Consider the following 26951-nt stretch of genomic DNA (forward strand, 5'->3'; position numbering starts at 1 on the left):
GGGGGGGGGGGGGGGCCTGGCAGAGCGCCGCTCATTCCTATGGAGAGATTGGACGAAAACAGACAGCATGTCTGTTTTCATCAGATCTCATCCGATCTGCCATGACGGATGGCAAACGTATCACCATACGTCTGATCGGATGGCAGACGGGTGTCAGCGGACACATCTCTGCTGATATCCGTCTCCCCATAGGAGTCAACAGATGTCCCGCTTGGATCCGCCTGAAAAACAGACAGGCAGATCCGAGCGGGCTTGTCGCATGAAAGGCCTCGCGTGTGAACCTAGGCTCAAATGAACTAAATCTTGGATTCTCATAACTGATTAATCAGCCATGGCATTCAAAATGATATTTAAAATCATGGTCATTTCCACGGCATTGCTTGAGCAACTGAATTTTCCATTTCTCTGTTGAACATCTGTTCCAATGTTCACATTTTTACCCCCTACATAAAGGTTATTTTATGACCACCTGTACCTTCATGGAGCTTGCACTATGCTCCAATATTTTTCTCCTGTTAAGTTCTTTTTAGGCTTGTTTCGCACTGGTTTTAGCTTGTATAAAGGCAATGTGAACATCGAGCTTTGATAAAGCAATTGCACAGCTTTCAGCAAGTTTTGTTGAAGCTTTTAAAGTACCATTCAACTCCAGTTTGTAAATGTTGAACACAGATCCTAATGAGAGTGCTAGCAGGCTTCAACAGGCTTTCAACAAACACCAAGAAGTGCTGAAGCCTGCTAGCAGCTTGTTTAAAGTGGCAATCATTCTTCTATTGGGATATGTATTCAACATTTACAAACTGGAGCTGAATGATACTTTAAAAGCTTGGTACTCAACAAAGCTTGCTGAAAGCTTGGCAAATGTGCTTTCAAAGTTTACTGTTCATACTGCTCTTATACAAGATAAAGTCTGTGTACAAAAGGCCTTCCAGAAAAGTACATTTTGTTTAAAATATAAGAGCCCTTGCACACTGGGGCGGTTTGCAGGCACTATTGCGCTAATAATAGCGCCTGCAAACCGCCCCGAAAGTGCCGCTACTTTCATTCCAGTGTGCAAGCCCCGAGGGCTTGCACACTGGAGCGATGCGCTGGCAGGACGGTAAAAAAAGTCCTGCTAGCAGCATCTTCGGAGCGGTGAAAGATCGGTGTGTATACCGCTCCTTTACCGCTCCTGCCCATTGAAATCAGTGGGACGGCGCGGCTATACCGCCGGCGAAGCGCCTCTGCAGAGGCGCTTTGCGGTGGTATTTAACCCTTTCTCGGCCGCTAGTGGGGGGTAAAACCGCCCCGCTAGCGGCCGCATACTGGCGGTAAAACGCCGCTAATAATAGTGGCGTTTTACCGCCGACGCCGCCCCAGTGTGCAAGGGCTCTTACACATTCAACTTGTAATTTAATATTTTTTTTATTTAAAGTAACAAACTCACGTGCTCTGTGCAATGTTATTGCACAGAGCAGCCTCCTTCCTCCTCTTCTCGGATCCACCACCAGCAATCTTGGCTCCTCCTCTTCTTTGTATCCATAGCAAGATGCTATGGGGACACACAGTGCCTGCTTGCTCCTGAGCTGTGTGTTTATGGAGCCACGCTGCCCCCCACTTCCTCCTCACTGCATTGGATTGACAGGAGAAGGTGCCAATGGCTCCTGCTGCTGTTTGAATCCCTGTGTGAAGAGGAAGAGCGGGGAGAAGAGATGCGGCCCTGCACAGCGTTGAATCTCTTCTCCCCTTTCTTCTCTGTCACACAGGGAAGGCTGGAGGAGAGAGAAATATAATATATATTTTTTTAGATTAAAAATAGTTTTTAGCTTTAGTATCACTTTTAAGTAGTTTTTATTATATTAACCTTTTCATTTTAATCTGCAGCCTGGTTTTATAGCTACCCAAAAAAAGTTTACATTTCTTTTACAACCATGGCAATAGTAGTAAGTTTTTTTCACAGAATCTCCCATAAGCCTTATTCCCCTGTAATCATCTCTTTGCCTTTTGAGTAGCACTGTTTTTGTATACTAAGCAAAACTAAGCTTATCTACACGAGCATGGATTATTACCCTGTCACTGATTTTAGTTTCAGCAAATGCTGGGGTACTGCCCATTGCAGCATCTACAGATCAAACATTAGTAGGGGTGTGAAATGAACTAAAACTTTGCAGTGTGTATAGATAATCTGAAGAGGATGTTTTTTCTTAACAAAACTGAGGTTTCAATTGAAGTGCTTTGATATCAGTTATTTGTTAATGTAGACCTAAACCCCAACGCTCTATTCACATATATGCATTTAAGTAACCTATGGTAAAAATTAGCATTTTACTCCGCTTCACCACAATGCACAAAAATGAGGTCTATGCATTGCAATTACATTCATTATAAATGCCACTTCAACACATCTTGCCAGCGCACTAAAGCATTTATGTGTTTTAGTGTACTGCAGCACGCATGCGTGAATCACCTGTGTGTTGTGGTGCACTGCATTGGGAAAAATGGTGCATGCCTGCACTACAGTGCATAGGAAGCCCATTCAAGATAAAAAAAAATAATCTTTTAATCTGGGTACATTTTCCAGTGACAGCTGCCAAAAATGTAATTTCCCTTCACATTGAAGGGATTTCCTCTGACTTCCTATTGTGTCTAATAGACAGGAAGTGAGGGTTAAAGTGGTTCTAAAGGCAGAAGTTTTTTTATCTCAATGCATTCTATGCATTAAGATGATAAACCTGTGTGCAGCAGACCCCCTCATACTTATCTGAGCCCCATCTCGATCCAGCGATGTTGCACGAGCCATTGACTGTTGTCAGTGAGCCAATGAGAAGAGAGAGGGGGCGGGGCCGAGCTGCGCCTTTGTGTCTGAAGGGACACAGAACAGCAACTTGGCTCGGGGGCCCCCATCGCAAGCTGCTTGCGGTGGGGTAGGAGAGAGGGGCCAGGAGCGCTGGCGAGGGACCAGAGAAGAGGAGGATCTGGGCTGCTCTGTGCAAAACCAACGCACAGAGAAGGTACATATAACATGTTTGTTATTTTTAAACAATACTTTATATTTTTGACAATATAGTGTTTATGTATGTATGTATATATGTGTGTATATGTGATTATATATATATATATTGATGCGCACACACACTATATTACCAAAAGCATTGTGACACCTGCCTTTACACGCACATGAGCTTTAATGGCATCCCAATCTTATGCTGGCCATACACTATACGAAAAATCGGCCGAAAAATCGTTCATATAGACACTCCGTTCGTTTTTCGGCAAGTTAATGGGCACAAATTGATAATCGTTTGTGACGTTTTTGTGGAAAAAAAACGAACGGGAAGTTTGGAAAATTTCTGCCGAACGTACGATAAATTGCAAGGTTAATGTGTTTCCTGTCCGAACTGTCTGCACTAGGTATATGTAAAAAAACGAACAAAAAATTATTTATTCATGTCCACTGAACAATTTATCGGTCATTACATGATGGCACGATCGTTTGCGGTCACGGTCGAACGTTCATTTTTCGAAAATGTGTTCGGCCGATTTTTCGTATAGTGTATGGCCAGCATTAGTCCGTAGGGTTCGATATTGAGTTGACCCACCCTTTGTAGCTATAACAGCTTCAACTCTTCTTTGTGCACTGGTCCAAATCATTTGGTGGAGGGGGGATTATGGTGTGGGGTTGTTTTTCAGGGATTGGGCTTGGCCCCTTAGTTCCAGTGAAGTGAACTCCTAAGGCGTCAGCATACCAAGACATTTTGGACAATTTCATGCTCCCAACTTTGTGGGAACAGTTTGGGGCTGGCCCCTTTTCTATTCCAACATGACTGCGCACCAGTGCACAAAGCAAGGTCCATAAAGAATGGAAGAGCGAGTTTGGGGTGGAGGAATTGACCTCAACCAGATAGAACACCTTTTGGATGAATTAGAGCGGAGACTGCGAGCCAGGCCTTCTCATCCACATCAGTGCCTGACCTCACAAATGTGCTTCTGGAGAATGGTTAAACATTCTCATAGACACACTCCTAAACCTTGTGGACAGCCTTCTAAGAAGAGTTGAAGCTGTTATAACTAAGGGTGGATCAAGACTGGGATGCCATTCAAGTTTGCGTGTGTGTAAAGGCAGGTGTCCCAATACTTTTGGCAATATAGTGTGTTTGTTTGTGTGTGTGTATACAGTATCTCACAAAAGTGAGTACACCACACCCCTCACATTTTTGTAAATATTTTATTATATTTTTTTCATGTGACAACACTGAAGAAATGACACTTTGATACAATGTAAAGTAGTGAGTGTACAGCAGCACTCATGCAGCCTCAGACCATGACACTTCCACCACCATGCTTGACTGTAGGCAAGACACACTTGTCTTTGTGCTCCTCACCTGGTTGCCGCCACACACGCTTGACACCATCTGAACCCAATAATTTTATCTTGGTCTCATCAGACCACAGGACATGGTTCCAATAATTCTATGTCCTTAGCCTGCTTGCCTTCAGCAAACTGTTGGGGGCTTTCTTATGCATCATCTTTAGAAGAGGCTTCCTTCTGGGACGACAGCCATGCAGACCAATTTGATGCAGTGTGTGGTGCATGGTCTGAGCACTGACAGGCTGACCCCCCACCCCTTCAACCTCTGCAGCAATGCTGGCAGCACTCATATATCTATTTCCCAAAGACAACCTCTGGCTATGACGCTGAGCACATGCACTCAACTTCTTTGGTTAACCGTGGCAAGGCCTGTTCTGAGTGGAAACTGTCCTGTTAAACCGCTGTATGGTCTTGGCCACCGCGCTGCAGCTCAGTTTCAGGGTCTTGGCAATCTTCTTATAGCCTGGGTCATCTTTATGTAGAGCAACAATTCTTTTTTTCAAATCCTCAGAGAGTTCTTTGCTATGAGGTGCCATGTTGAACTTCCAGAGACCAGTATGAGAGAATGAGAGCGATAACACCAAATTTAACACACCTGCTCCCCATTCACACCTGAGACCTTGTAACACTAATGAGTCACATGACATCGAGGAGGGAAAGTGGCTAATTGGGCCCAATTTGGACATTTTCACTTAGGGGTGTACTCACTTTTGTTGCCAGCAGTTTAGACATTAATGGCTGTGTGTTGAGTTATTTTGAGGGGACAGCAAATTTACACTGTTATACAAGCTGTACACTCACTACTTTACATTGTAGCAAAGTGTCATTTCTTCAGTGTTGTCACAAGAAAAGATATAATAAAATATTTACAAAAATGTGAGGGGTGTACTCACTTTTGTGAGATACAGTGTGTGTGTAAATGAATATCCCCAAGGCTTACTGAAAGCATGCATTTTTTTCAGCTCAAAAGCTACTGAATGCGATTTTTGAGTTTGTTTTTTTTTTTTTCTCATGCCTGTAAACTCATCTACCTCTTAACTTCTGAAAATGCCTATAGTGTGTATGTACAGATTGGATAACATGAAGAGGAGTTAACATGCAGAGAAAATAAAAGTTCAAAACAGCTCAATTTCTCAAAGAAGCAGCTGCTTTGATCTCCAGAATGCAATAGGCCTAATTTGTGAATTCTGCACCGCACAGATAAAATAAGTTCCTTTCTGAAGAGGCATTGTGTGCCAAGTGGGTGCTGTAATGCTATTACATATTGTTGGTATTGCATCAGCCTGTTTACGGATGTGCCTTTTCACCTACCTTTTCATAAAACCTTGTTTCCCTTTCCAGCAATTTTTTTTCTCTTTTTAATCTTATTTAAGATGAGCTGGAGCTTTCGTGTGAAAAGGTTGCAAACATCGCTTGAATAAAAACAAACCGTGGCAGCCTTAGTACTAAAGCCAATCATTGTCAGTCAATTAATTGTTGCCAGTGTACACAGGGGCTCTGAAAGCATTTGTTGACAGAACAATACAAGGGAGGACAGAATAGAGAACTGGACTGGGAGAGTTGGCAACGTATCAACTTTACATTAGATTGCACATGTCACTTCACAAGTGCAGCACAAACAAGTTTTTCTTCACTTTATCATTCTGCAGAGGAAAATATAATCTGTAGCTCACTCCTACATAATGGCAGGCTTTCGAAAATGTCATATTTGTCAAGCTGCTAAAAAAAGACAGACAGGTCTTTGTAATAAGATTGGTTGCTCTGATACGCCGCTAAGAATTGCTGCACTATTCCACAGCCCTTGCAGCTTATCTTGTGGTTCATCATTGGGCATGATAATTATAAAAGATCATGCAATGCACAGCAATATTTCATGTCCTTCTGTGACCCACGTTACAGCTCCCGTTCTTAATCAGTTGCAAATCCTATGATTACTTACAATTAGCAAGACTGAGATAGCTGTGTAGCACATCTACTAAAGTCCTCACTCACTTTTGTGTTATGAAACACAGATTCTGTATGAAAGCATACTACAAGTAAAAATCAAATTCATTTCTGTTTGGCTGGTTCACGTGTACAGTATATGTGCTCTGCAACTCAGTGCACAGTTTAAAAACTAGGGCTAGAATGGTAAGGGGGGGCCTACATGGGAATTGTGGTGGCCATTTTTCTCTCCCCTTTCCTTTCTATTTATTTTGAAAAGTGTTCTGGTCCCATTAAGAGCCTCATCAGGTGACCTGTTGCAAGCTTTGAGAGGGATCTCTGCTCATGCCTTTCTGGACTTTCTCTGTCCTGGACCCCTATACACTATATAAAAGGCTGGATCGAAGGCTCAGCATCTATCAGTTAGACTACAGCCTCACCGAGCTCCCCTCCCGCCCTTCCTTGTCATGGCACATTTATGTGGTTTGTCACCCTTTAGTAAAAAGGGAACTGGTATTTTATTAAGCTTCTGATGATATTCCTACAGTCTAATGCCCCATACACACGGTCGGACTTTGTTCGGACATTCCAACAACAAAATCCTAGGATTTTTTCCAACGGATGTTGGCTCAAACTTGTCTTGCATACACACGGTCACACAAAGTTGTCGGAAAATCCGATCGTTCTGAACGCGATGACGTAAAACACGTATGTCAGGACTATAAACGGGGCAGTGGCCAATAGCTTTCATCTCTTTATTTATTCTGAGCATGCGTGGCACTTTGTCCGTCGGATTTGTGTACACACGATTGGAATTTCCGACAACGGATTTTGTTGTCAGAAAATTTTATAGCCTGCTCTCAAACTTTGTGTGTCAGAAAATCCGATGGAAAATGTGTGATGGAGCCTACACGCGGTCGGATTTTCCGACAACAAGGTCCTATCACACATTTTCCTTCGGAAAATCCGACCGTGTGTACGGGGCATAAGTCTTAGTGGTTGAGCAATTTGTTTAGGTTAATATTTAAAATGGTTCTAAAGTCAAATAGGTTTTACCTTTTAATGAACTCTATGCATTAAGGTTAAAAAAAAAACAACTTTCAGTAGCCCCCCCCCCCCCCAAATTCCTAATTTACATACCTGTCCTGTATTGATCCAGCACTGTGCTTGTCTGCAGGTCTTCCCTCCCCTCCGTCAGGCTTGGTTGAGAGCAGTAGGGTGGGAGCCATTGCTGTCAGTCAAATCCAGAGAGTGGGGGGTGGGCTAAGCCACACTGTGTGTGTCAATAGATGCAAGCAGCCTGGCCTAGGTGAGAGCTTGCATGTGTGCCACCACAGGAAGCGGCAGAGGAGAATCCAAGACTGCTGAGGGGGGTACTCCAGAAGAGAAGGTTCGGGGCTGCTCTGTGCAATGCCCTTGCACAGAGCAGGTAAGTATAACATCATTCTTTATTTTATTAACCACTTTTGGACTGCCCGCCATGGATATACGTCGGTCTTTTGACCTTAAATACCGTTGTTATGGCAGCAGATATCTGCCATAACACCCCCCTCCCTCCCGTATTTTCTTCAACAGCGGTAAGTCCGCTTTTAACATAAAAGTGATCTCTGTGAGATGTGTGCTCACCCACCTCCCGCCATGTCCTGTTTGTTTCCGCCGCTTACTGGAGCTGTCGTAGCGGCGGAGACGATCCGATCCTTTCCGCTGCTTGCCACTTAGTTGAGTGAGGGCATGATGGCCCCCAGGTGCCATTGGATGACAGCAGCAACCTCAAACATAACGTCTGCCCAACTGCCTTTAAGGGACTTTTTATTTTATATATTTATTTTATTGCTTTTAAGTGTAAATGTGAGATCCTGAGCTCTTTTTGACCCCAGATCTCACATTAAAGAGGCCCTGCCATGCTCTTTTTCTATTACAAGGGATGTTTACATTACTTGTAATAGGAATAAAAGTGATCCAATTTTTTTGTTTTTTTGTTTTTTTTAAAAGAACAGTGTAAAAATAAAAAATAAGAAGTAAAATAAAAATTTAAAGCGCCTCGTTCCTCCAAGCTCGCGCACAGAAGCGAACGTGTACGTAAGTAGCATTCACATATGAAAATGTTGTTCAAACCACACATGTGAGGTATCACTGCGATCGTTAAAGCAAGTGCAATAATTCTAGCACAGGACCTCCTCTGTAACTAAAAACTGGTACCATCGTCTATGAAGATTTATAAGTGCCAAAGTTTGTCGCCATTCCACGAGCGGGCACAATTTTAAAGCATGGCATGTTGGGTATCAATTTACTTTACATAACATCATCTTTCACATTATAGAAAAAAAATTGCGTTTGTAAGACCGCTGTGCAAATACGGTGTGGCATAATGTATTGCAACGACCGCCATTTTATTCTCTAGGGTGTCTAAAAAAAAAAATATAATGTTTGGAGGTTCTAAGTAATTTTCTAGCAAAACCTTTACTTACCTAGTCTCAGGAAGCTCCGGTCCAGTCGCAAAATTGTCTCCCAGGAGCAGCTTCAGGGAAGAGAACGGACAGTCAACAATGGATGCCCAATAGTAAGCCTGTCCCTGCCCAGGCATTTCATCCATTGCCAACTCTCTCCTCTTCTCTGAAGCCAGCTGTGAGATCATGTGACAGTACTGGAGTACCCTGACAGTAGGTAAGTATAAGCATTTTCCTTCTACAGGGTAGTGAGGGTGGGAGCAGTTTTAGGCTTAGCTAGTTAGGCCCTGGAATTCCACTTTAAAAAGGACCTGTACTGTGGAAGATAAAGCAGATCACTGTTGTTTCCGCACTGAGCTGGGCCGCTAGGCACGACGCTCTTTCATCTGTCCTTCATATCACGGACGTGAAAGTTTTCCAAATTTGAACTTGGACGTATGCATGTCCTGCCAGTATATAACATTTGCAGGCAGCTTTAGGCAGGCTTTTCTGCTTGCAATGCAACCAATTTGAGCATCACTTGTGATAGTTGGGCATTATGGTACAGCAAACAAGTAATAATGAGGCTTTTATAAGACAGAAATGTTTTTTATGGTGAAAGTATAATCTTGTGCTCTTTTCCAAGAGCTCATTCACACTTGAACATACACAATATGGCCTACCCATGTTGTTAAAATATGTAGACACCCTTCAAATGATTGAGTTTTTGGTGTGTCCGGGAAGGGTGTTGTTAATGCTACAGCTTAAAGACATTTAGACAATTGTGCGCTTCCTGGCTTGCAAAAACTATGTTGTATGACTCTGCCCCTTTTTTTTTTTTTTTTTTTTTTTACAAAGCAAGCTCCATAAAGACACGGCTTGGTGAGGTTGAGTGGTCGTCTTATTCTGACCTCAACCTTTTGGCTGAATGGTCATGAATTCCTACAGACATGACGCTTGCCATTCAGTACAAAGAGTTCAATCTTTGTTTCATTAGACCAGAGAATTTTGTTTTTCGCAGCCTGCGAATCCTTCAGGTGCCTTTTGGCAAACTTCAAACCAGCTGTCATGTGCCTTTTACTGAGGAGTGGATTCTGTCTGGCCACTCTACCATATAGGCCTGATTGGTGGAGAGCTGCAGAGATGATTGCTCTTCTGGATGGTTCTCCTCTCTCCACAGAGAAACACTGGAGTTCTGTCAGAGTGACTAAGGCCCTTCTCCCCCGATCGCTCAGTTTTGCCAGGTGGCTCGCTCTAGGGAGAGTCGTGGTGGTTCCAAACTTCTTTCATTCAGGCCCCTTTCACACTGAGGCGCTTCTAAACTGCCAGTAAAACATTTGAACTCTTTTGAAGAGCTTTCCATTAATGTCATTGGAGAGGGGTGTTTTTTCACCGCCCTGCCAGCCCCCTGCCCCAGTGTGAAAGCATTCATTGATTTTAATAGAAATAGGTTTTCCTGAGCTTTTCAGGCGCTTTTTTAGCGTGAAAGCGCCTCGGTGTGAAAGGGGTCTTACGGATGATGTAAGGGGTCTTACAGGTGGAGGCCACTGTGCTCATTGGGACCTTCAGTGCTGCTGTCTACAGACAATTCCTTTGGACTTCATGGCTTGGTTTGTGCTCTGACATGCACTGTTAACTGTGGGACCTTTTATATAGACAAGTGTGTTCCTTTCCAAATCATGCCCAATCAACTGAATTTACCACAGATGGACTCCAATCAAGTTGTATAAACATCTCAAGGATAATCAGTGGAAACATGATTGACTTGAGCTCAATTTTGAGTGCCATGGCAATTGCTGTGACTACTTATGTACATGGGATTTTTTCATTTTTTTATTTTTATTAAATTTGCAAAGATTTCAAACAAACTTCTTTCATTATGGGGTATTGTTTGTAGAATTTTGAGGAAAATAATGAATTTAATCAATTTTGGAATAAAGCTGTAACCTTACAAAACATAGAAAAATTGAAGTGCTGTGAATACTTTCCAGATGCACTGTACTGCATTGCTTTTTGAAGCTTCCCCTTCTTCCCCCTTGTATGATAAAATCAGGTCTACCCAACAAACTGGTAACCTGCAGGACCTTTCTTGACATGTGACAATGTAGCACTTTAATTTAAACAGGCTCTACTAAAAAAAAAAAAAAAATAATAATGTATTTTCTCATGTCTGTGTACAAATTTGCCTACCAAAAAACATGAAATACATCTTTTGGACATTAGTGTTAATATACAAGCTATAATATTATCTTTTCTAAAATATGATTTAACTAGAAGACCTCATGCACACTGGACGTTCTAAAAAGTTATAAAAACGCCAGTAACTTTGTAGTGTGTTTTTCAGCATTTTTTTTTTTAAATAGCGTTTTTTTGTGTTTGTGTTTTTTTAGACAGAAACAACCTCTCTGCTATTAGTAGGGAATAAAAATGTTAAACACCAGTGAGATGCATTTATCAGCGTTTTTTTTTTTTTTTTTTTTTTTTTCAGCTGAAAAACTCCTCTCAGAACCCACTAGTTTTGTTTTGTTTTTTTTTTTCTTTACAGCCAAAAAACCACCCCAGCCAAAAGCCGTTGATAACAGCCTATGTTTGCATGGACACATAGGATAACATGCTGGAGAGTTTATTGACTGTAGAAAAAACATCTGAAGCCAAAAACCACAGCTGTAAACAGGTCCAAAAACGTCCAGTGTGTATGAGGCCGAAGTATGTAATATGAATGTTTTTTTTTTTTTGTTTTTAGTGGTTTGTAGATTCTAAAATTCCAAAAACAAAGTCAAATACCATATCTGTTTCACTGTCCTGATTTGAATTAACCTACAAGTATGTACCAAGCTTTGTTGCTTTTGTTTTCATGGTCATAATTTTATTCATCCATGACTACATTTAAACAGAGTAAATTGACAGATGCTGTTATATTTCAATACTACTCTACTCTAAAATGAGAGCAATAAAATTATGTAAATGAAAACGTCAGGCCTACCTCCGATGGCTTACTATTGGTTAGTAAGTGCCCCTCCATCACTTTAATGAAGCACTAATGAGAGAGTGAAATGGGGGATCCCAAGCCAAGCTATGTTGCATAATGGAGCTCCCCGGGTTTTTGTGTAAAGGTCACCTGTACAGTTCGGTTTTACCCTGTTAACTGTGTTTTTAATAATGAGCTTCCTTTTTTTTTTTTTTTTTTATTCATGCAGGAGACGTCTGATATCTCAGCGGTCTTCACTAGAAACACTTGAAGACATTGAAGAAAATGCTCCCTTGCGGAGGTAATTTTTAAAAAATTTATTGTATTGGTATTTAAAGATATAACTTTGGCTTTGTGTGGTTGCTGGTAGGTTGAATGAACATGCTGTTCTTATGTTCTGGTGACTCCAGTGGCAGTTGTCATCCTAGAGGTGGCCTTTAAGTTACTTGTGATTTGTATTTTGTCGGGCGTTTGATTGAAGTGAAAGCCTCAGGTTTTGGTAATTTGTTTATGGGTTTTGGCTTGTTTGCTGAATAATCTATTACTTCCTTTTGGGAAAGCATTGGTGAAATTATATTTTTACTTCATGTATGTTTGGTACTTTTAATGCAGTCAGGTCAAGTGAACTGACAATAGCTCAGAGCATGAATGAGAAGTGCCCCCTTTGGAATATTCACAGTACTAATGCTTATACACTGCTCACTGCTCTACTGTACCGTTGCAGCAAGAAACACCCCCTGTCCATCTCACAACAGCTGCCAGCCTGTATTTGACAGCGGATGGTCATATCACTGTAACATGACCTATGACTGTCAGCACTGCTTGCCCCTCGAATGGTGCCTAATCAAACTTATATGGAACGCCAACAGAATACAGTTAAAAGAAATAGTCAAAGGCTGTAAAAATTATTTATAAAAAAACAAAAATGTACAATAATGTATGGGGAGTTCCAAAATACACTTTTTTTGACTAACCCCGAGTTCAGGGCAAAGTGACAGGTACTCCTGTGTAATCCACCTCACGCGATGATACTCCCCTTTCATGCACTCCCCTGCTGTTGTGTTGAAGCCTTTACTAAAACCCCAAACATCTTTGTATAGAGGAGCATGTAACCTTCTGCCAGGATGACGTGCTCAGGCCTGAGCGAACAGTGACCAGGCACAAACACTGTCACCCGACCAGGGAGAAGAAGTTGCCCAGTGTAAGTTCTGACAGAGAGCTTACAGAGAATTAGAACACAGCACTTTGACACGGTGGTGGGGGGGGGGGGGGGTGTGGGGAAGTTATCAGTGGTTGGGGTTTTTTTTTCCTCACAGAAGGACCTGTTACTCTGCCTGAGTGGACAACGTGACAGTTTCTTTTAAGGTTCCCAAGGACATGCAATGACAGCTTTCTGGATCTCCCGAAAGCAAGTGAAGCTCCTATATCTATAAAGAGCACCTGACCCACCAGCTGTCTTGCAGTACCGCCACTAGTAATTCTTTCCTCAACCCGGACTCTCCACTTGAACATGAATATTCTGCCTGTTCATGGTTCTGCTGCCCGGTACAGCATTTTGAGATTGGCTGCTTTTGCATGTCTAACCTCCCACTGGTGTCTATGAGCAGCCCTACCCTGAGTCAGACTTTGGCAAAGGGCAGAAAGATGGTTTCACGCTTGGAGAGCATGCTGAACTAGCTTTTCTCTAATCAGATTTTTTATCTGGCCTATCCAGCCCATTTAAGAGAGTAGTTTACTTAACCTTTTAAGGCACAAGTCACACTGACAGCGGTGAAAAGGGGGTGGTCAAAAACAAGCGGTTGATCAATGTTTTTACTGATTGGCTTGTGGTATGGCAAACTCACCCTTTGAAGTTAATGGTACTGTACCCAAACAACATGCCAAACATGGCTATAGCTATGACTGTTGTGGCACAAATTGGTACAGGTCAATGTAAAATCTCTCTGGGGATCATTCAAACAGGCATGCAGGGGGCGGCAATATTGCCTCCCTAATGCCTGTAAACTGACTGTCAACCATGGTCCTTTCAGAAGGCAGAAAGGCCTGCCACCAGTGTGGGGAGGCCTAATGCTGCTTTAATTCACAGTCAAAGTATAAGGTAACACATTTCAAAACTAAGATGTATCCTAGATTTTCAGAAATGTTGTTATATTGCTTCAAATCAGGTCTTTAGAACAGGAAGTAGGAGGAAATCTCCCCAGGGTGGACACAGGTAACCCTGACACATTTCTAATTGTCCCCAACTCTACTGTATATAAGAAACAAAATGTTGTATGTAAATTATCTGTCAGACTATAAAATACCTTTATTTTAATTGGGGCACTAAAATATAACTTGGCCCATTGTTTTCGGTGGCCATTATCATTGCATGTTTTCAAGATTTTGTAAAAAAAAAAAATCATGGGTAAAATAACTTGTTAAGCAAGATCTACTTTTACCTAGAAGTCTGAAGAGAACTCACTATTAGTCAGAGTTTCAAAATTAGCTTTCAGATCATACATTTCAGTAAAACAGGCCTGCTGGTCTGGGAATATGAGCTGGCAAATAATGATACTATGAAAACCAAAGAAAAAAGAAAATTATGTTGCTTTATGTGAAAATGACATGTGGCTCCAGAAACTTAGAGTAAAACTAGAGCTCTGGCTTGTGGCAGCCAGTCAGGTTTGAGTTTTCAGATTTAACGTTGACTAAATAGAGGAAAAGCAGAGCTTGGCGCGTTCTTTACTCCATTGCTTATAAATCAGTGCCTTTGTGAGGTGTTTTACATTGGCTACTTATTTAATTAGCTGCAGTTTGAAAGGTCTGCAGTCAAGTCACTGCACTTTATTTTAAAAGAATTTTGTCTTTTAACATGTGCATTGAATAAGAGGAAAACACTCCACCATGAGAAACTATTACATTGTAGGGGAAAGACCTCCTAATTGTTTTGTGTAATTTGTTCAGTGCACTTCTGCTGTCTGTGAAAAGTGGGAAGACGGCAGTCATTTGTCTGATCTTTCCTTCCTGTCTTTGTGTAGACATGCCAAGAAAGGTCTCACTTTGGGTTTTAATTGCCTTATTTTTCAGATGTCGGACTCTGTCCGGTTCACCCAGACCAAAGAACTTCAAGAAGGTCCATTTTATTAAGAGCATGAGGCAGCACGACACAAAGAGTGGCAGGTAACACTACAAATAAGCACTTCCACTTTTCATCAAGACATACTACAACTTCTTTTTATTTGTATTTATTTTTTCGCCTGCAGATACTTTTCTGTCCTTTTTATTGTATGAAAATTACAAAATATCACAGTAATCAAGCCATGCCTGACAGCAGAAATAAGACCATTTTGGAAATTTTTCTGTCGGTATTAAGATTTAAAATATTGTTGTGTTCATCAGATTGCAGCTTGTGATGTCATGAATTTCATTCCAGTTGCAAAAATATTGACCTTTCGTTGAATCGTTGACTTCTACATACACATTTAATTTCACTCTGTGAAGGCAGTGGCATGCTTGTTTTAAAAGCAATTCTGCCAAAACACTTAGCATGTATTTGTGTTCAAATCAGTACTCAAGAGGGTTTTAGAAGCTAGCAAGTAAATTAGCCCACCAAACTCTAAAGCAGGATATACACCGATCGCGATTTAGCCAGCCGAATTTTGATGTGTGTGTGTGTATTCCTCTCTGTTCAAGAGAAGTTGGTCTAATGACCAATTTCTGTTGAGTGGCCCTGCCGAAAAAACTGCATTCAATCAGCCAATGGCTGCAGCGCTGATCTCTGTATTATGGGGGGGAGTCCCTACTGTCAGAATACAATAGCATAGTGGGGGGAGATTTCCACATGGTTTGTGTTGATGCAGAAATCTTAGGGTTTTTTTTGTTTGTTTAACCCGCTGTTTGAGTTAAACTCTCTGTATTCCCTGTCTAACTGAAGTATTACTTTTGGGCGCTCTGATCCTTTAACTGTAAGACTTTCCATTGTCTTTAAATAGCACTTTGTCGGGTATCAAATTTTTTCCCAAACGTTGCTAAGGCAGCCCATCTAAGTTTCATTTTTTTTTTGGTTCAAACAGCAGGTTGAGCAAAATAAAAAATGACTCCATTCACCCATCCACAAATTTGAATTTGAATCCTACCACTGTGCCTTTTGTATTCTGACAGCTCCCCTCTTTCAGACGCTGATGGAGCAGAAAGTCAAGTGGTAGATCGACTTCTGTACCACCACCTTGCCCATGTATAGATCAAAATGCGGCCAGTCCCCGCTGAATTGGCCACATTTTGATCCATGTATGGCCAGCTTAAATATCCCACAATTAGTGCAGTGGAATCTGGACAGAGATGCACAGCAGACTTTCACAATTGTAATTACAATTCTATTAATTTTTATGTTTACAGAATAGTCCTCATAAGTGGGAGAAGATCATTCTGTAGCATATTTTCAGTGCTGCCGTATCGAGACTGTGCTCATGTTGGGTAAGTAAAATTCTAGAGTGTTAAAATAATTTTAATCTCTTTATAACAAAGTTTAAATATAATTTACTCACTAGTAATGAAAATAGCTGTGTTAGAAAACAATTTTTAATTGTAAATGTAAAACACATTCTGTAAAACTGTGTAACGTATGAAAGTCTTCAAGGTACAGTTTTAGGTCACCACTGATATTCTTCTTGACATAACTAGGACGTTTTTTCCCACAATTTAGAGGAGAAGTTCAGCTTTTGTAACATGTTACATCCATATTCAGTTCTGAAATCAGGTGCATTGTTTGAGAGGATCAGGCCATTTATGGCCATTCTGACCAAAGGTGACTCTGGTGTCCCCAGGTGGTCCGTGTAATATAGGGCAGTACAACCGGCCCTGCTGTACCGATGCCCAGGCCCCATGAGCTCAACTGGGGGCCCGGACAGCTTTAAAGTTAATTTCTGCCTAAATAAATAGAAGAACCGTAAATCCCACCCCTGCTCCAACTTGCTTACCAGGGTGTATATTAAATATATTTTCCTGGGCCCCATCAGGCCAACAGATGGGCCCAGGAGGTGATGGCAGAGGAGGGACTTTATTTCCATTTTCGGAGTGTAGGCACATTATCCATGCTGCACAAGATAAGTAGTTCCGGCCGCGGCCGCCCACTGCCTACTATGCCTGGCGGAGTGATTCATTTGTACATCACTCTCCCTTAGTAAATGCTGTCAACTGAGGGAGAGTCTGATGAGAGATGGCTGAGAGGGCTCGGCAGGGCTCTTTCAGGCAGCGGGTGGCGGTGCACAAACAAGTGGCACACTGCACACAGTGACACTGACAGATTTCTATAGAAGGAACAGGGTACAGCTCCCAGACTCCCCGACTTTGTGCTTATGATCACCATCATTCTGATGAGTACAGCACATACTTTGTGAACCGAATTCAAACCTCTAAAAAATAAAAGAATGAATAGTGGCGCTAACGTGAAGCAAAATAAAATATTACAGTGCTGATGATGATGTGACCCTGTGATTACTACCACAGTGCAATAAATGATGAAAAATCAGCATATAAAATAAAAACATAAAAGTAGTGAATGAACAAATGATTAACACCCTCTGACAAGTGTAAACTTCATGTAACACTCCTAAACAAATAATTGATGCATAAAAAAATCAATAAACCGTGTGAACAAAAGTCCAAATAGTGATTAGATCTCTGGTATGAGAAACCGTGATTCTTGTAGTCTTCCACCAAACCTCAGTGCCAGTGATTCCACTCCCCTCAAAGAAACGCACTCACCAGCTGCTTTAGCCTCACACTCTCGTGTTTGGCCAGAATTGCCTCAACCCACTCAAATGGGGGTTAAAATCATATCTCCAATATCCAGTGTTGTATATTTCAAGCACTCTCTATGAAGTAATTGCTCCACATGTGAATGATAAAAAGCGCTCCAATAGTGTGATACCATTTAAAAAATGTATTAAGATTTCAGTAAGCCATCACCATTGTACTCACATACAAACATTTCACAGCAGGCAAAAAGGCAAATTACATCAAGACAATCCATGCAGTGGTTGGGACATAAATCTACGGTCGCGGCGGACCCAGGGAGTATGAATGCTCGTGATACTCTTACCCGCTCCTTGACCCGATCCTCCGCTTCCCAATGCGCTGTGTCTCGTCACGCCATCTTACGTCACGCATACTAGATTGCCGTATAGCCACGCCCCTGGGGCGTGGCTATACGGCGTGACGAGACACGGCGCATTGGGAAGCGGAGGATCAGGTCAAGGAGCGGGTGAGAGTATAACCAGCATTCATACTCCCTGGGTCCATCGCGACCGTAGATTTATGTTCCAACCACTGCATGGATTGCCTTGATGTGATTTGCCTTTTTGCCTGCTGTGAAATGTGTGTATGTGAGTACAATGGTGATGGATTACTGAAATCTTAGTAATTTTTTAAAATGGTATCACACTATTGGAGCGCTTTTTCTTATTCACATGTGGAGCAATTACTTAATAGAGAGTGCTTGAAATATACATAATTGGATATTGGAGATCTGATTTTAACCCCTATTTGAGTGGGTTGAGGCAATTCTGGCCAAACACGAGAGTGTGAGGCTAAAGCAGCTGGTGAGTGTGTTTCTTTGAGGGGAGTGGAATCACTGGCACTGAGGTGTGGTGGAAGACTACAAGAATCACTGTTTCTCATACCGGAGATCTTATCACTATTTGGACTTTTGTTCACACGGTTTATTGATTTTTTTTTTTTTTTTTTTTTTTTATCCATCAATTATTTGTTTAGGAGTGTTACGTGAAAATTATATTTGTCACAGGGTGTTAATCATTTGTTCATTCACTACTTTTATGTTTTATTTTATATGCTGATTTTTCATTATTTATTGCACTGTGGTAGTGATTACAGGGTCACATTATCATCAGCACTATAATATTTTATTTTGCTTCATGTTAGCGCCACTATTCATTCTTTTATTTTTTAGAGGTTTGAGTTCGGTTCACATATTTGTTTTTTTTTAAATGGCAGCTGTAGGATTGTCCTTGTTCATTTCCAAGAGCACAGTGGTAGGATTACGAGTATAGGCGGATTCACTTGTAAACCAATGGTTTGAATATACAGCACATACTTTATAGCTGTGGGTCAGTGTTGTTGGATGCTGAGTTTGTTAACTTATGGCTGTACTGAGTGTTAGACTTTACACAGTACAGCCATAATAAAGTCGGCATCCAACAGCCATGTGACACTGACCTGTGGGATACTAAAGTATATGCTGTGATCATCATAATGATGATCATAAGCATGCGATGCTAGTTAACACTTGTGTTTTGGGAGGCGCGCAGTAAGAAGGTGCAGCTGAGCCATGTTTTTAGAAATGCAATGTCACTTCCTGTGAGCTGCACCGAAGAATATCTTCTTTCTAGCTGTCTTCTGTAAACTAGCAATTGCCCTTCCCTCCATGTGATGAAGAGATGCAACATGTTTGGAGTCCTTATCAGAACAACAGGATAGGGTGACAACCATGGCTCCCGCCATAGATAAGGGGAGGAGTGACGAAGAATGGATGTAAATGGACGTTTTATAGTTACACAACCTATCACATTGCTATAATCTTTTTATATGGACTATAAACTGAAGGACTTATGAAAAAAATGGTCATGGAACGAATCCTCTGAGTTTCCATTATTTCTTATGGGGAAATTCACTTTGATATACAAGTGCTTTGAATTACAAGCATGTTTCCGGAACGAATTATGCCCGCAATCCAAGGTTTTACTGTAGGTGCATCCTAAAGCTAGTAATATTCGCTACACAACAATTTCTTTTACCTCATTTATCACATATTCAAGCTGCAGATATTGTATCCTTTTGCGGAAGCTGTAAACACTCTCTACCTGTTTTATGAACAACGTTCATGTCTTCGGGAGAGTGTAAGTATGTGATGGAGATATAAAATAACTAGCCTTAAGCCTGGTACACTCTTGATGAAAAAAAAAAAACTGTCAGCTCCGATGTTAGTACAGTGATCTCCCTCGCTGAGCTCTTGTGTTCTGACGGGGATGTTCTGCCAGAACACTTAGATCAGCGCTCTCAGCCATTGGCTTCTGTCAGACGAGCTGCCATACACATGGCCTGAATCTCGGCCGGTTTTTATTGAACCGGCCGATGCCGCCCAGCATGTGTACGGGGCTTAAAAACGTTACATGAAAGATTGCTCCACAGACACTGGAACTGGACAAACAACTGGAAGATACAAGGTATATTTTCCTAATGTCTTCACTTAATTATATCAAATGTCTTCATTTGTACTATGCCACCCACACTCTCAAGGGCTTCTATTTCCTACATGCCCCTATTTAACCCTGTATCGGAATATTTAGACAGTAAAGATTAAATTGTTAAGATGAAATTGCTTTTTTCAGAGGCAGCTGAACATATATGCAGTAACTATGCTTTTGATAAATTAATTATATCCCTTGACTTCTCCTGGATCAATGTCCGTTTGTTGACTTCCAAAGCTGGACTAGTCTCTACCAGAAAGGAGTGTACTATATCTCTTGTAGCTTTCATTTGTCAATACCTTTCACTATACTGAGGTGTCCTCACTGCACTTGCTAAAAGGTGCAGTGGAGAGCAGAGAGATTAAACCCTGGCAAAGCTTTGCTGGATGTGCCCCCCAGCATACCCCTATAACCTTTCGCCACTCTGTGAGACCTCAGTTTTTTTAGCAAGCAATGTAGAGTGATGCAGGAAAAGCGAAGGGTGGCCTGTGTCGTTAACTGTACTTCAAGATATCGAATTTACAGGAAATCAAAATTCCTCTTAGTTCAATCATACAGTATAGGACACAGGCTGGATATTCATAGACCCTGGTGATGCCCTCAAACCTAGGCGGGAATTGTCAAAAAAAGGTACCTGCTCCCCATAAATTTTTTTTTTTTTTTTTTTTTTTTTTTTAATCTAAAGTTTTAGAGGGTAGAAAGGAGAAATAGCAGCACTTGCACTTTTGAGTGAAGGTGTACTTTTATGCTTTAGGCTGGGTTCACACATGTGCACTTCTAATTGAAGCTCTGTTTTCACAGCTAATTGACAAAGTAGTTGTTCAGCATTTCAGGTCAGTTTTTAATTAGTATCAGGTCAGGTTTACATCAGGATTATACCGTTCAAAACTGAATGATGTGTGCGATTCAGAAGAGTTCCTATAGAAGTAAATGGGCCAGAATTCGCAGCTGAGCCGGACCACCCTGCTCAGAAAACTGACAGGACTCTTTTTTTTTTTTTTTCAAATTGCACTGAATTCGCACCACGGCTGCACTGGACATATGTGAACAGGCACAGTAGAAAGCAATGTTCTTTCATTTCGTGCAAATTGAATGCGGCTCAAAACGCATCCAATTTGTGTGTGTGTGTGTGTGAACCTAGCCTGAAGTTCAAACTCTGGTTGGTCAGGTCCTGATTGTAGGAAGGCACAGAGAAATCTCTGTGACTGAAATGCCTGTGTTCACACCAGGCAAATAAGGATTTGCACGTATGATAATATTTTTTTCTGGAAGTGGCTTTTCTAGCTTTAAATATTGTGGGAATTACAGAATCTGTACCACACCAGTCCCTCAGGACCTGGGTTTCAGAAGCCATGCCTATAAAGCCAGTGACTGAGCATTAGGATGGACCAGGGGCCCCGATGCAGAAGGTCTGGCCTGTTTAGAAGAGGCCAGAGATAATTTCCTGGAAGTTTGAGTATGTCTGTATACCAGGTTCTGCTAGTCCAGTTTGGTGCAATGTGAATCATCTCTTTGCTTGTTTTGTGGAGCAGTTGAAGCAGAATTTGCATTGAAGGATGGGTATATACCAACTGGAACAGAATCCAGGGAATTGTCAGTGCATCCAATGCCAGCGCTAAAGGATCCTTGGTCCTGGCTACAAACTGAGGTAACTTGTTCGCAAACTAGAAGTAAACAGGGTCACTTTTCCAGCGCTTAGGTGTAAAGTTCTCCTAAATAAGACTAAGCAGCTACTGTATTAATACAAAACATTATAAACAGTGAACAAAAAAGATCCAATCAATAGTCCTCCTGGCTTAAGCAGCGCTACATGTTAAAGTGCAAAATGAAGTTAGTAATAGTGTAAATCCAGGTGAGAGATGTTAATCCTGAGTGCTTGTGTGACAGTTCATATAGAAAGCATCAAATGCTTGAGGATTCAACGTTCACCACACCAAGTGATTCCGCTTCCTTAGGAATTGCAGTCACTGGATTTATAATTAATCAACGCCTTTACATATGATTATGCCTTTTGCGATCACTGCCTCAACAATGACAATGGCCCAGGAATCCAGAAACGATCAAACACCCAATTTTCAAATGTTCCGGTCCTGTATTCACTCAGACTCTACATACCAAATCGTTGCAGTGTACTCAGACATGAGGAAGAAACAGAATCCTCATAGTGTGAATCCTTAAAAACTTTTATTCATACAAAGAACCCCTTCCCTTATCCCTATGCACTTACAAAACAAATTTTAAAAGATAGAATTCAATATAAAAGTATTGCACTGTATATCCAGTTCCAATACTCTCACCACCCTTTGTGAAGATCTGATCGTCCTTGGTGGTTCCTGGAAGGAGATCGGAGCCTGTGACAGATGCAGCAAGCCGTGTGGTCGTGCCTAGACGCTTTTCATCATTCCGTCTTTGTCAATAGCTGTGGCCCCGAGGCAGGGACTTGCAAATTTATAGCCTCCCAATACAGAACATTAACCCCCTCTGCACGTTCGATTGCGATCCTTGGTGGTTCTCACCACACACGATTGGATCCGCACTATAACAGCCCATTGATCCTCGCCAACAAGGGTCTTGAGGCATTCACGTATATTGCGCAGGCGGTGGCTCCAGAGACCCCCGTATCCACCTACCAAGAGTATCACAACAGCCACCATCCGCACTCACCCAAAAACTTACCACAATGAGGTCAATGTCCATACATGAAAAGGCTCAACATATTAAATTATGACTCATTGATACAATGTAAATCGTAAACTTTACGCAAAAAAAATAAAAAACTAGTGTGTTAACAGATATTCAAATGACCTGATACTCAATTATTTAGCATATATCTACTCAACAATGCAAAAACTAGTTACTTAATAGCATTTGATGACTTTGTATCTACACTATCTGGTTAACGTACATTTATTTCTGATATATCCGTACCACAGAGTGTAGAAACAAAAGCAATAATAATACAACTTAAAATTCGCAATAATTCTAAGACCCAAAAAATGTATGAATTCTAAAACATTCAAATTAAAAAGAGAATGAGTTGAGGGTGAACTCATCTCAAAAGACTAGATATAATACTAATATAGTTTAAGTTTGACTCCTTAGTCCCACACCCCAATCTTAACCTCAGGTAAACACAGCCCTAGAGGGAGCAGGGGACGTTATTGATACAAATAAAATGAAAAGTTCTATAGTAGACATGTGATGAGGACGATCATATCAGGAAGCTGCACAATATAAATGCTATAAATGATGAACTTGATCAGAAATCACTAATAAAGCAGTTCAGATCGAGGTCAACGTTTAAACCTGTAGGTTGGAGAGTACTGGTGAGACCTATCCATTTTGTTTCACTCTTGGATATCTCTCTCAGCATATTTGAACCCCTGAATGACTTAATTTCTCTCTACCCCAGAACAAGAGGCCTGAGGGTCTCTGTTATGCTTGCGTCTGAAGTGAAGTGATACACTATGGTCCTTAAAACCAATTGAGATATTATAGATGTGTTCTGAAACTCATTTGGCCAAGGTCCTTTTTGTGCAGCCTATATACGTAAGGCCGCATGGGCACCGCAAAGCATATACCACATGTGTGGAATTAAATTATATGAATTCATTAATGTCAAACTTTAAATAGTAAACTTAATTAGCAATTATAAGCAATAACTTAAATTTGAAAAACCGTAAAGGTTCGGCAAATCAGCCACCTAATTACACAAAGAAAAAAGTCCACAATAAAATTTTGTAGAAAAAATTGTGAAAGAAAAAAACCACCACCAAAAGTCTATGGGGGTTGCACGCTGAGGTGGTAGAAATATAACTCCCAAGTTCACACGTAGATAAAATTAATCAAATCTGGCAGATAGGTAGACAATGAAGGAACCACAGGTGAACAGAGGGTCTAGATTGGTGTCAGGGCCATCACCGGAAACATCAAGAGGTTTACCGGAACTTAATGACTTGAAAAGACATACGTCCTACAAGTCAAAAAGGCTTGTTGACCAACCGGTCTGAATAGTATATCTTGTCAGGTATCCTCAGCATACAGTGGGAAGGGGGATATCAGCACAGCTTCCACATCACTTGACAGTATAGTTACTACTGCAACACACGATCCAGCCACCATAGAGTAGTCCAGCGACTAGACAAGAGAATCTCGCCTGTTACCATGATTCTCTTGTCTAGTTGTTTACTCTATGGCGGATTACAGTTCCATCTCTGCTCACTGTGTGGGGACGGACCTGTCACAGCCCCGCTGTCCTCTATGGGAGGATCAGATAAAAACGGACAGCGTGTCCATTTTCATTCGATCCCATCTGATCTGATCCGCTGGACAGATGGCGAACGTATCGCCATCGGTCTGTTTTCAGTGGATCTTATCGGATGGCAGGCGGGTGTCAGCGGACACATCTCCGCTGACATCTGCCTGCTCATACAAGTCAATGGGTGGCTCGCTAAGATCCGCCTGAAAAACAGACAGGCGGATCTTTGCGGGCCAATCGTGTAAAAGAGGCCTAAGTCCTGTGGCTTTCTCCTACTCTTTTCTCTTGTTATCAGCATGATAATTTCTGACAAGTTCTCAGACAACTGTGATAAAACCAGGCTGAATTATGTGTCAGGGTGGGTGCTATAAATAGATTAGCAGAGAGCTGGTCTATTCATAGGCAGAGACTTGCAGAGCTGTGCAATCTGGGGGTGGGGGGTGCCTTTCCCCCAATCCGCTGTCTATCTAGTGTATGGCAAGAATCCACAGGTGAATCAGGAAGAGAAAATGCGAACAGGACCTGCACTTTTTAAACAGTATATAAAGCTGAAGACAGCAGACATACATGTAAAACGTATGTAGGAGGATTTGTTTCATCCCTGTGCATCATCTGAGGCTGTTCACTTCACTAGGTATATGTGAGGGTTTACATCCACTTTAAAGTAAAATATTCTACCAATCTGTCCGAGATTTACCTGCTGTGACTTTCCACTAGCTTTTATTTTTAGCAGCTTTATGTGGGTTGCAAAAAAAGACAACTGACTCAATAGCCTGTCAGTTTTTCTCGATAAACAAACTGCTTCTGACTCACAGATTGTCAGCACAGCCTTTACAATGTACGGTTACCATGACAACCAGGAGATATTCACATGTAAGAAAAAAGCTGGCAAATTTTGTTGGGTTTTTTTGAAGGGAGTGCGCTTCCAACCTGCTGGCTTCAAAATGGCAAAAGAAACGTTAAAATGAATCTGCCCCCAAGCCAGTAGCATTTGAAAGTAGAGCAGCTAACCAAACAACATTTTTCTGCAATGCCTGTGTTAAAGCAGGACTCCGGGATTTTCAAAAAAATCCCCCATTATTACACACACACACACACACACACACAACACTAAACAGTTATTACATTTGTGAAATTTCTTACCGTTTAAGAGATATGACTGATTTAATTTTCAGGAAGTCAACTTTGTGATTCAAACAATGCATCATCTTTTCTGGCAGGGAGGATCTCTTAGAACAGTGATTGCATCATATCCTCTTCTCTCTCTAACTGTAATCAGCCTACATTTCCCATGAATCTTTGGGATTGGAGTGAATGTGGGAGGTACACTAGGCTTGTACATGTAAATGTGAACTCACCCACTTCAACATAAATCACACCCCTCATTCTGCAGCCAACAAGCCATACATAACACACGGTATGATAGGTTACAGCCTTATAAATTTTAAACCAGTGCAACGTGTCAGGGGCCACCAGGGCCAAATGTCAGGGACCACCAGTGCAGAGTGGGGATTATTATCAGTAATCATTTGTATGACACAGTGGGGATGTCCCGCTGTGTCGGGTATAGTATACGAGAACATAGATCTCTGATGCCCCGCCTCCTGCTGTTATGATTGACAGCGCACTGTGCCAATAACGGCACAATTGGCACAGTGTGCTGTCAATCATAATGGTGGGAGGCGGGGCATCAGCAAGCGGCATTCTCGTATACTATATCCGACACAGCGGGAGATCCCCATTGTGTCATACAACTGATTACTGATAATAATCCCCACTCTGCATGAAGATAGCAGGAGGGGGGGTGCCTGTAAGGGAGACCCCCTCCGCCCACTACAGGAAATAGAACTCCCAGCTCGCTTTCAGAGGACTACAAGGGGTCGTGTCAGACCGCTAGCTGAGCTGAGGAGAGGACTAGCAGCCAGCAGTCTTACAAACAGGATGTCAGCAGGCAATAACGGGTTTTCAGCAAGTTCAGCAGTCCATTACAGAGGAACTACAGAGCTCAGAAGAACATGGATGGCAAAGTTGGTGAAGGTAGGAGATCAGCAACAAGGACATGGAAAAAAAAATTGGCCGGAGTTCTGCTTTAACAGACATATTAAAGTTTACAGTGTAAGAATATATTTGTAGTGTAAGTTTGAATAACGTTCTTCTTTAAGGGCCAGTTCACGCCAAATGCAGTCCAGTGCATTTTCTTCTGCATCAAAAATGCATTGAAAATCGGTAATATGGTTTTCAATAGCACAGTTCACACCAGTGCAGTCAGTTTCAGGGCAGTATTAGAAAAAAAGTAGAAAGTGCTGCATTTTCCCTGCACTGGACTGTACTGGAATGCTTTAAACGCATTAAAAACTCACCGGAATGCACTGGAAAGCATCAAAAACACATAGAAAACGCACCGAACCCCAGTACACTGAAAAAACAGGAAAAAAGATTTTAAAAAAGCATCTGGAATCGCATTAAAAACTCACTGGAATGCTCCAAAAATGCATTAAAAATGCGCATGCAAAAACGCATCTGGAACGGATCTGAAGTTTGTTTTTTTGTGGTGTGAACCATCCCCAACCCCTTGATGCCTGAAGGTAAAACAAATCTCACCCTTATCAGTACAGCGATGCGGCAGTTAAATCCCTTGCCAGCCACTGTCATCTTCTCCTCCCTCCTTGGCTATTTCCGAGTGCCTGGTTTTCGACCTCTTGATTGGCCAGTGGTGGAATGACATCACCCTGCATATGGGAGTCTGTTATTCCTGCACAGCCCGATGTTCCGAGTATGCACGCTGAGT

General features: G+C 41.6%; 1 protein-coding gene across 2 annotated transcripts in view; it reads left to right on the forward strand.

Annotated features, from left to right (window-relative positions):
- The window catches only part of CABLES1 (Cdk5 and Abl enzyme substrate 1), a 157636-nt gene that overhangs the window by 86362 nt on the left and 44323 nt on the right, over positions 1 to 26951 (forward strand). For both annotated transcript variants that reach the window (XM_073631473.1, XM_073631472.1), the window contains exons 2-4: positions 11892 to 11963; positions 14729 to 14821; positions 16037 to 16114. In XM_073631473.1, the coding sequence (XP_073487574.1) occupies positions 11892 to 11963; positions 14729 to 14821; positions 16037 to 16114 (243 nt within the window). The remainder of the gene's footprint in view (positions 1 to 11891; positions 11964 to 14728; positions 14822 to 16036; positions 16115 to 26951) is intronic.

This window comes from Aquarana catesbeiana, linkage group LG05 (assembly GCF_042186555.1).
Source record: "Aquarana catesbeiana isolate 2022-GZ linkage group LG05, ASM4218655v1, whole genome shotgun sequence".
In the NCBI taxonomy this organism is placed as follows: domain Eukaryota; kingdom Metazoa; phylum Chordata; class Amphibia; order Anura; family Ranidae; genus Aquarana; species Aquarana catesbeiana.